General features: G+C 36.4%; 1 protein-coding gene across 1 annotated transcript in view; it reads left to right on the forward strand.

The window, feature by feature from the left end:
- The window catches only part of cysu (peroxidase homolog), a 30750-nt gene extending 23804 nt beyond the window's left edge, over positions 1-6946 (forward strand). Inside the window, exons 8-14 of the mRNA XM_077440534.1 lie at positions 2948-3026; positions 4537-4682; positions 4763-5004; positions 5722-5854; positions 5936-6398; positions 6570-6716; positions 6805-6946. Coding sequence (XP_077296660.1) covers positions 2948-3026; positions 4537-4682; positions 4763-5004; positions 5722-5854; positions 5936-6398; positions 6570-6716; positions 6805-6946 — 1352 coding nt within the window. The remainder of the gene's footprint in view (positions 1-2947; positions 3027-4536; positions 4683-4762; positions 5005-5721; positions 5855-5935; positions 6399-6569; positions 6717-6804) is intronic.
- The last annotated feature ends 4866 nt before the right edge of the window (positions 6947-11812 follow it).

Genomic DNA, 11812 nt, shown 5'->3' on the forward strand with positions numbered 1-11812 from the left:
CTTGTATGTATTGCAATAAAATAAATCAATAATACTTTAAATATTTTAGATAAGATCCATCGTATCCTTTTTGTCTTTATCGGGAATCGGTCCGTCCGTCTTTAGTAAACATTATTTCCTGTTTTAAATTATTAACCTCCTTTGATAGTATTATTAAAAAAAACATGAACATCCCTACTGGCAGCTAAATAATGTCTTGCTTGGAGAAAAAAGTATTTAGTTAACAGTAATTTCACACAAAAATAGTCTCAATGAACGGGCATAACCGGTACTAATATACCATAAGTATTCATTGCAGTTATTTCCTTTCAAAATATGCGAGAATACTATCAATTTCTTGACTGGTATTCGTCCTTTATTAGTCGAAAAAAAGGTTCACACCTCAAAATATAAAATACGCCCGAAAATAGCCCGCGTAGTCACCAATGTTCTATGCCATCAAAACTGTTTATAAAACAGTAAATATATTTCTGGAAGTTTCTTGAAGTGTCTATGAAGCTTTTTTGCATTGATAGTGTTGCTTTTGTGTGTTAAAATATACCAATCAACGAGATTGTACTCAGTCTTTCATCCAATAAAAACTGTGAAAGTTGTTGATTGTGCCGCTATAACCGCTGACAGGTGAAGATTATGATCTCCGACGACGACATTGAATCTTGAAGCATAAAAAATGGTCCCCCAATTGTGCGTATCAACTTATCACATTGGAACTGACAGCTACGTACGTACTCCAACTCTTTCACGCGTCGTCCTTGGATTCTGTACTGCTTGGATCGGTCGGTGCGCTTACTGACTGATTGCTATTCTTCTTATTTATATATTTTTTCTGTCCATTATTCAAAACAGTTTCTCAATCGCGTTCGACTATTGGCAATAGCGAATCTTAGAAGAGCGTGAAGGCTGCTCTTCCAAACGGGACCACGTTTAATTATCCTCGCTACAAATTTCACGCCAATTTAGCATTGTGAGGCCATTCTGCAGTCGGAGGAGTACGTACTACGTAGGTACTGCAGAATCTTCCACGGTCTTTGTTGGAGCTGTATACATTATATTACTTACAGCCGGGTGCAGTCAATTACGGTGAAAGCACCTTTTACATCCGACAACCCATTTATTTATTTAGGCTCGGCGTTGCGTAAACCCTTCACCATCTCCATAGCTTGCTTCTGGGAGAGCAAGATACGCCACAATCAAACCATACAAAACTTTAACGAACGCGCTGCTGCTGTTGTTATTGTTGTTGTTGTTGTGATATAATCCTCGACGTTATGCTGTTACGCAAACCGTAAGGCATATTGTGCAGCCTTGCGTTTGGTCGCTTTTATTATTCTAATTTTGATATTGTTGTCGACCAATCTGTCTGTCGGGAAATTAGCAATGGAAATGAGCGCCAGCCTCGAGGCTCGTTGACTTCTCAGCTCATTGACACGAATCGAGATCCAAAAACGGATATGCACTTAATCCCAGATCGTGACGATTTACATAAAAGATTAGGCGTTTCGTATATATTGCATATCGAATGTAAACACAGAGCTACTATACACATTCCAACACGAAATTCTACACTTATTATAGAAAAACGACTAAGTATATACACGTCTGTATTGAAATTGTGATTAGAATTCGAGATATAAGTAGGTATGTATATAGTAGGTTGAAAGATTTTCCTAGTCTATTATTTATGAAAAGTTTTAGATTCTGACAATGACATTTTAAAGCTGATGAAATAATATGAAGATGCTTGTACTGAAAATGCTAATTTAAAAATGGTATGAATTGTTATTAATTAATTTTAATTTGATGTTGAATTTCAAAACGGCCTTGACAGAATTTCGAAATGCTCTATTGAAAACGATTTTAAAAGCATTTTCCAAAACAGGCAGAACTATTGTCGTGGATATAAAATATATCATATTACAAAATATATGTATACAACTCTATCTGTATTGTAGCGTGGACGTGAAGAGAAGTTTTCAAGATCGGAGTGAAAGACGCAGTGAGTGTTAGTGGGGTAGTTTATTGTTGTCCGGTTGACGAGCCAGCTCCGAATGAAGCACGGAAGAAATCCGCTGAATATTTATACACAGCGTGCACTTTCAGCACAGAGAGATCATTGGTCGATGGGTCGTGAGACCTTATTGGTTGTTGTATACGGTTCATTCATACGCCGAGCACCAATCACCTAATCTCTACGTTACAGTATCATTCTGACTGGAAAGGAGATTCGTCTTGTTATTTTTATCAAGGAAAAGTGCTAAGACATGTACACAGTTCGCTGGGTAGTAAGTTATAGGCGAAGCACTGTCGTTTATATCATATGTATACAACTTTTTTTCATCTAGACCTTATCTGAGCATATAAATATGTAGTTGAATCAGTATTAGTATTAGTAAGTATTATACTGTGTAACTACCAGCTTCGACATATAGAAGATTAGATCAAAAACATTTTTGTAATACCTTCATACGAAACATTCACCACGCGTTTGAACACACCTCGTAGTAGTACCTACTCGGCGATTAAAATTTCCCGCCTTTGTACATGTGTACATATTGGGCAAGTTGTGTTGATTTAACCCATATGCTACTACCATCAAATTGACGGTATCAAACTTGCCCCTATAAATTTTAACGCAGCCGAACGGGTTCTCATAATCGAGATATAATTGTCATCCAACATTCAATATTGCCCGCGGTCGTGCGTATCGTGTGTAATTCTAATATTCTGAGTATACCGTGGGTATCTATCTATTATGTACATATAATAATAATTTCAAAAGCACGCACGAAATTGTCTCATATTGCCGCATTTCAATTTATTCGAGCGACTTGAATCGACTTTTGACATTCGGATGCAATCAAGCAGGCTGGATGTTATTACATTCTAATGCACTAATTAACTTGCTACATTTGCGCCATCTTTTCAGTTTTGTTTTTTTCTCTTGCAGGCTCTCGAAATCAATTCAACACTTTGACTGGCGTTTTAGACGGCAACACCGTATACGGAGTTACTGAAAAATTCTCAAGGTAAATATACTTATTTTAATATATACGTTTGTTATACAGTGAAAGTAATTAATTGAAAACATTGAAACTTTGACGTGTTGAAAAAATTCGACGAAACATTTTGCAATTACATAAGTGCATATTTTGCATACAAATGTTGGCTATTTGCTGATGCGTATATTAAAATAAAGATATATTCCAGCTTAGAGTAAAATACTAATGAACTGTTGTCGAATGTGCATCATCATTCCAATATTTAGAGCTTATGTAATGGCATATTCATTTAGTTATTTATTTATTATAATTGTGCCATAGTGACATTACAGAGTTGTCCCAAGTCGTCACTATGGCTAAACAAAACAAGAAAAAAGGATACAGTGAGAATAAATTGAAATAAAACATAATAAAAAATAAAATTAGCATAAATGATAATATAATATGTAAGAATTTGCATATGTAAGTACATCATCATCATCATTCACAGCCATTCATCATCCACTGTTGGATGAAGACCTTTACAATACGCTTCCGTTCTACTCTGTTTTAAGCAACTCTCATCTATCCATCCCACACGTTTGTTTCTGATTTCATCCCACCGTCTCCCCTGTGGCCTTCCTGGCTCCCTTTAACATTCTCTCGGGTATCATTCGAGCACTTTTTTCATCCATCTATCGTCCTTTTTTCTAGCTACGTTATCCGCCTATTTCCATTTAAATTTATTTATTCTCAGCTTTCCATAAACCATATTTGTCATACTTCTAACTCACGTATTCCGTTTTCTATCTCTCCTCGTTATATCCAACATATAGCGTTCTAAACTTATTTGAGTGCACTGGACCTTATGCAGCATTCTGGTGTTCTACATATCGTTACCTTACTTTGAAAAGGTTCCAACTAACAGTTAGAACCCTTTCTAAATAAGGTAACGATATATATCGCTAACGCAAACTTACAAGACTTATAGACAATAGTAAAAAGCAGTATATTGTTATTGTCGTTGCCTTACTATTGTTATTTTATAAGATTATATTGAGCAAAGGAAAAATAATGATATGACGTATCTTAAAAAAAGACTTATTACTAGTTAAATCTCTCCTTATACAGAGGTATAAGTCCATATAGAGTGTCGTGGGTCTTTCCGTTTGACACTTGCTGTACCCCAGTCTTATGTCGTATTGTAAATTGAGAAATTGGTTAGTCTGGCGTAAGTAAATTTGGTACGAGTAAAAAATTGCCAAACCAGTTCAGGCGACAATTATTACGTATCGACAACGATGTGGTCCACCTTTTACAAAAGATCAGAACAAAACGCAACGAAATGTTTGGCAACAACAAAGCATACAAACAAAAGATAAATACCGGATTTTTAGTAGGTCTAATCCGACGACGATCCATATCTTTATTCACGTTTCTATTCAAACTGACCGAAATCAACAATAAAATCCGCTACAATGTTGGAAATCAGATTCTAATCAGCTTTTTTTAAACGCCTTTGAATTGAGCAATTATATTAAAATGCATATTTCCATAGGAAATTGAGATCAGGCTTTGGAGGATTACTTCGCATGAATCCAGTGTTTGAAGAGTACGGCTTGAAAGATCTGCTCCCACTCAAGTTAGATATTCCAGATGAAGGATGCACGCGACCCAACAGATCCATGTACTGTTTTGAAGCTGGTAAACTATAAACTTTTCCATCGAATATAATGAAATTGTAAAGTTTATCTGTCGTAACATGATTTTCGATTAATTTCTAGGTGAAATCAGAGTCAACGAACAATTGGTGTTGACTTGCATGCACACTTTGATGGCTCGAGAACACAACAGAGTAGCACGAGGCTTGGCCCACGTGAACCCACACTGGGACGACGAGACCCTCTTCCAAGAGTCCAGAAGGATAGTCATCGCCCAAATCCAGCACATCACATACAACGAATTCTTGCCAATTCTGCTCGGCAAGGAAGTCATGGAGAAATTCGGCCTCTTGCTCCAGAAAGACGTAATCATTCTTAATACGCTCTCGATAAGCTATCGTAAAAGCGGTCTTTATCGCATTGTTGTTTATATGACAGTGTTTAGAAATTCGCCCCGTAAATAAATACTCGTTCTTGCATAACAATAGCAATAATAATAATGCACATTTTCACTTTACAACGTCTAAAATGAGCATAATGGTGTGCTTTTATATCGGCCGGGTCGATAAAGTGGTGCAAATGACCCGCCCGAGGCCATCGTAAAAAACATATCTTTCATCTTAATTACAATTGATTTATTAACTTTTTATTATTGTGCCGCTTTTGTGCAATCGTTTTCGGCCGCTACTGCTTTATTAATCGCATTCCTTCATCTGGGATTTGATCGTGCAATCAAACACGTACCGCCATTAATAAATTACAACAAGTGTATAATGATTATAAGCGCGTTAAAGTATAAGCGATTATGTAACTTATCTATATATGACCGTTTGATAGGTAGATAATACGTTATAATTTGAAATTTATCTGCGAAAGTTAATCGCTCGGTTAAAACTTAATCAATACAGCTCCAAGCAGTATGTACATATTAACATTCGAATACTTCAGATTGGCAAACGTCTCTATTTGACCTGAATTTTCTTGGTTATTCCGCATGTTGTCATTGATAGAAGAAAAAACGATAAAATGACGTATTTTAACTATGAATAAAAACATAATCTAAAGCTATTTTATTTGTATAGGGATATTGGGATGGACATGACGAGCACATCAATCCTAACGTAATAGACGCTTTTGCAGCCGCTGCGTTCAGATTTGGACATTCGCTCCTTCCGACAGCTATCGAAAGATGGTCCAAAGCTCATAAATTCATCGGTCAGTATTACAGCTATAATAAAAATGTCAGTTTTTTTTATTATTATTAGAACGATTTGATTAATCGTTTGATAATTTCAGCTTCGAAACGTCTCTCCGATCTGATCCGTCGTCCGTACGATTTGTATCGCGCTGGAGTCTTCGACGAGTATCTGATGGGTTTGATGAACCAGGTCGCTCAGGCTATGGACGATTCGATCACGCAAGAGGTCACCAATCACTTGTTCAAGAAGCCAGGTGCTCGATTCGGTATGGATCTCGTCTCGTTCAACATGCAAAGAGGTAGAGAGTTCGGTCTTCCTGGATACATGGAGTTCAGAAAGTTCTGCGGACTGCCCGGTGCTGGTTCCTTCCAAGAACTCTTCGGATCTATGCCTAATGAGACTATTCAAAAGTATGAGTCCATCTTCGAGCATCCTAGTGATGTAGATCTATGGTCTGGAGGTGTCTCAGAACGTCCTCTTCCTGGATCCATGTTGGGACCCACTTTCGCTTGCATCATTGCTACTCAATTCTCATACTCAAGAAGAGGAGACAGATTTTGGTAATTAACAATGATAGTGTAGTAAATTGAAATTCCTTTTACATGTATTTTGCGCTTTGTGTTTAGTTACGGCTCTGTGTGTGTGTGCAAGTGCTAGATTCAGCCACCATTTGGTGGGTTGGTATATCCACGACGTTTCACGTTGATCAACGGTGTGATTTTGATTCTCAGGTACGAGTTGCCCAATCAGCCATCGTCCTTCACTCCAGAGCAAGTGGCTGAGTTGAAAAAGACGAGACTTTCACGTATCATCTGCGACAACACTGACATCATCGATACCGTTCAAGTGTACCCGATGGTGTTGCCCGATCACGAAATGTAACCGCAGCTTCCAAAACGACACCTACATACATATGGTACCGATCCCCAAAGTTTAATTCTGATGATTTTCGAATGATTTTTTCAGCAATCCGAGAGTGCCGTGTCGCAGTGGTGTAATACCATCGATCGACTTCAGCAAGTGGGCCGATTACAACGGCCACCAGTCCGTTCCGACCAACCCTTACGTGAGTAATTTTGGATACCACCATTTTCGCGGCAAGAAGTGATCATATGAAGTATCCTAATATATGAACGATAATAATTATATTCTTCTCAAATTAAGAAATTTTATTTATTGACGCGTGAAAATCGACAGGGACTTACTTCAAAAACTGTACCAAATTTTCCATTCATTTACTTTCATCGTTTCTATATTTTCTATTTACTTTTCCTATCTATGAATGATTTGCTTGATTTTGCATGACTACATATTCTTTCTTTGTATATATGTATACTGAATCTTCTTTATTGCACTACTATTATTTTTGCATGTTTGATCCGCTAACCCTTTCGCACCCATAGCTCACATCTACGACATATTGAAATTGTTTATACAAATATTATTAATATTTTAGAACAATAAATAACATAATATATACAGTGGCGTAACTACTTCGTAGCAAAGTTATGCAAAGCATGAGAGCCCAGCTTGACAGGGGGTCCAAATTTATATAAACATTGGTACACTCAATATACATATGTAATTCAACATTGTCGAAAATATAGAAAGTAATAAAAATTACTCAAGTCATACACTTGTACGTATATAATATTATTTTGCTTCACCTTTGTTGTACGATGCAGAAATTTAAAAAAAGTCCAATGAATTATTTGGGCTTTTATCGTTGCAGACCATAAAAAGCCATTTGGATTCAAGTGGGAAAATCAATCACGTAATGCCATTTGAATTATTTCATCTATTAATCTATTATTTTTAAAATCAGATTAAGGGGGATGAGGGGCCTTTGGATAAATTTTGCATGAGGGCCCAAAATTCCTAGCTAGGCCACTGACTGTATATAATCGGTTTTAAAATATTAGTAATCTTTGTCGCCGTTTTACACATAACGTAAAAACGATAAAAAACTCTATCAACTGCATTTTAAATGCAGTTTACAGATGAATGCATTTTGTATGGCTCAAATTGTATGAATAGTTTCTGCCAAGATTGTCTCAATAATAGATGAACCGTCAGATTGGATATCATATGAAAAATTGGAATCATTCCATCAGCTGTATAAATTAGCAAATAAATACATTTGGATAGGAATCTGGTGATGGATTGATTCTGGTGCGTCTTATGTTCATTATAGTATTCGACATGTGAGATTGAACCCACGTTTGAGGTTCGTTTGGGGGCGAAAGGGTTAAATCAGCTCGCCCTCTACAATTGACTCTTCTTTCTTTCCAGCAAGTTGTTGAGGACGAATCGGACACTGTAGTTGAATTCAAGTAGGAGCTCTGCTACCACTTCAACTAACCCTTTCTTCACCATTAGTTTTGCACGTTATTTATAAAATTATCACCTACGCACACACCTACACACACTCACTGTCAAACTTATTTATTTTCTTCGATCGAGCGTGCGTTCTCTGTCTAAATTCTGAATTTTTCCAGTCTTCTTCTTCTCTACCTAGTAACTAATTTTCATATCGTTTCGTCATTAAAAAATACTCATTTGTTCTATTGTTAAGTTAAGCAACCGAATGAGGTGTTTGTTTTATTACGTGTGCATTTCTGACATAATAATTAATAAACACTCGTTAATTCAATATTCGCATGTTTTAAGCAAGAATACATTTTATTTCATTGAAATACCTACATACATAGACAATCGACAATGTAAAAACTTTTCACTATTTTACATTTATTATTGATGTGTCATATAATTTAATAGAAAGAAAAATGTGTATTTATCATGTTTAAGTAATCGTCATTTACTAGTAAATTATTTATTATATAAATAAAAATAGTCAAACTCGCATAAGGCCATTTTACAAATTTAATTCATTCGCTCTCATTCATACATACATACATACGTTGTTTTCACGTGTTCAGGAATGTGCACAGTTACCACATCTCATCCTTATTACCATTATTATAATATATTTAGTAAACAAAATACAAACTGCCATTATGTACGTAGACTAAGTTTAAATTGCACAATATGTATCCAAAATATACAGAGATATGCAAAATAGAAATCTGCATTTACGACTAGTTAACTATTTTTCACTGACACATGATACGACGCAATAATGTATAATATAAAAATATTATATTGTATTAACAATAGACGCGTACAAATTAACATATTTATTATATACCTTTAGTATACTTTTGAAGAAATTTAACTATTTTGCTCATCTCTGTTGATTTTTTAAATATACGAATGTGTACAGCAATTTTTGATACCTGCATTGTAGATTATTTTTTATAAAATGTAAATATTTTTTTAATTTTAAATATATTTTTTTTGTATGAGAAATGTGTTTCACTTGTATCTGCAACGAGCATGTGTACGTCGACCTTTAGTGTCCAATCCCTGTAATCATTTTTCCTTTCAAAAACGAAGGTAAGCTTTCACTTTTCATAGTTTGCACGTGTAGCGTTTTGCACTTTTGTAATTATATTGTTAATATGATAATGATCGAGAGTATGTAGCTTTACTTAAGATTATGTTGAGTAATTGTTTTGGGTAAAAATTATGGTGCCACACATACAAAGACAATAATTGCATCTTTGCACCGAGCTTGTACCGTGCGGCAATTTAGATATGTTGTGGTTTTTATAGGACTTTGAAACGAAAGCTGACACCAAGACTACAAACGATAAGATAAAAAATGACACTGTAATCGAAAAGACAATGGGCCATTACAAGAACTCTCTGCGTAGACGCAGACGCAACGTTAAAAATTCCACCACGACACCATCTCCAGCTTCTAATGATTCGCAAACTGCAGCAATTGTCGTGACGCAAGTGACGGGAAGCCACCCAAATAACGATGGTGCAATCACCGTCACAGAGAGAGCAGTGCCTTTAGATCAAAGCGAAGACACCTCTCCTCAGACGTTCACACAGAAAGTGGGAAACGCAAATGCTGGACAAAATTACCATACCTTCAACGATGAGGAGGAGCAGGTAAGTCAGCGACAGGGTGATGACGAGATAGCCGCTGACAAGGAACCGACCGTTTATTACAATGACAAGTTTATTGCAGATGAAAAGCTACCCTTATACGAAAACGATGAGAACCAGGCAGAGGAGGTCGAACAGTCCGATAACGATAGCGCCCAACCAGTGGAACACGGCCAGCAAGAAAATACTGATAACGAAGAATTCGTTGGAGAGCAAAACTTGGGATACACAGACTTTGTCGACGAAAGCGACCCCGGTGTATTATCATCATCATCCGCAGAATCCGACGACGACTCCGACGAAAGTCGAGTTAACAAATGCACTAGAGCTGGTGCAGCCGACTCTTCTGGAAACCGTGATGAACGTGATGAGGCAGGTGCTGGGAGGAGTTGTGCAGACGATAGTGAAAGCTTGGACGGGATAAATACCAATAGCGATAAACAAGAGCAACCATTGAATAATGATAACGAGTCGCGCACAAGTGGGAATTTGAAAGAACAATTTGAACACATACCTTTGGACTATAAGCACGAAGATGTTCAAGAAGAAAACAAAGCAAATCTCAAATCCGAAGAGCACGAATTTCCATTCAAACTAGACTTAGGAGACACGACCGTAGAAATAGAGAATATAACTTTGCCGGAGAGCATTTTCGGATTTTACAGAAGCGATTTCGTCGATAATCATCGGGCAGAGGATGCAAAGAATGCCAAATTACAAAACGAAGATAGTTCAGAGGACGGTGATGAAAATGATAAGGATTCCGAGGAAGAAAAAGATGACGAATCCGCCGATTACGATTTCGATGCACCGTATGCGCTCAAAGATTATGAGGAAATAGTTCCAGGATATGTAGCGTTTGATGCGAAACCCAAGGAAGTTGAAGATTATAGCGAAGATAAGAATTCGGAATATCTTCATGATTACATTGGAGATCCTAATTTGAGAGGAGCCGTTGCTTCCTTGATAGAAAAGAGTAAGAAAACTGAAAACGAAGCTGGTTCGGACGAAGATCCTAAATATAGCTATTCTTGGACTTTAGAATACGGTCAACCGACATAAAAAGCATTATTATACGTTTACTTCATTTTAAAAACTTTTATGTAAAATAAAATAATTCATAATATTAAGTAATAAATAAATTTAAATGTGTAAGCACTATTTCAATAATGATATCACTATTGATCTCCAAAACAATCCAACAATTAAAATTACTCAAAGTTATTTTCTCAATGGTGCAAACTTTGTGTAGTGATAATTATATTAGTGATAATAAATAAATAGTGTATTGAAAATATTAAAAATGTATTTTTTTTTATTTCTAAGTAAAATTGACACACAAATACATATGTATATATTCGAATTATTATACACAAGTAAAGCCTCAGCTTTTTACGAAATTTTTACATTAATTTTAGCCTATTCATTTCGATGTCTAACATATAAAATAAATAGACGACAAGCTAAACATATCAAATTAAAATTGGACCAAATAATGTTCACATAAAGCCGTCTCAATGACAGTTCGGGTAAATACTGCATTTCTTGGCAAACGTATAGAGAAAACACCGAAATCGTTAGCCAGAAAATAGTTATTGGCCACATCAATCATTTGGTGCTGAATATGAGTACCAGGAACGTCATTTGAAGGTTTAGGAGGGGGAGGCATTTTTCCACCTCTAGATTTGGCCAGACCAAGAACATGCATGACGTGTAGAGGGGAAAGACGCAGCGGTAGTTGCAGATGTAGTTTATTGTTCTTAATTCGTCGATCTGCCAGCTCCGAACGAAGTACAGACCATAACCGTCAAATATGTATACCCTCGGGTAATCTCCTCAGAGAGAGATCATTGGTCGATGGGTCACGATACCTTATTGGCTGTTGTATACAGCTTATTCATACGTCGAGGTGTTAAGATCAGTGCTAGTAAATCTGGGGTCGACGAGCGCCAAT

Source organism: Arctopsyche grandis, chromosome 11 (genome assembly GCF_051622035.1).
Source record: "Arctopsyche grandis isolate Sample6627 chromosome 11, ASM5162203v2, whole genome shotgun sequence".
NCBI lineage: Eukaryota > Metazoa > Arthropoda > Insecta > Trichoptera > Hydropsychidae > Arctopsyche > Arctopsyche grandis.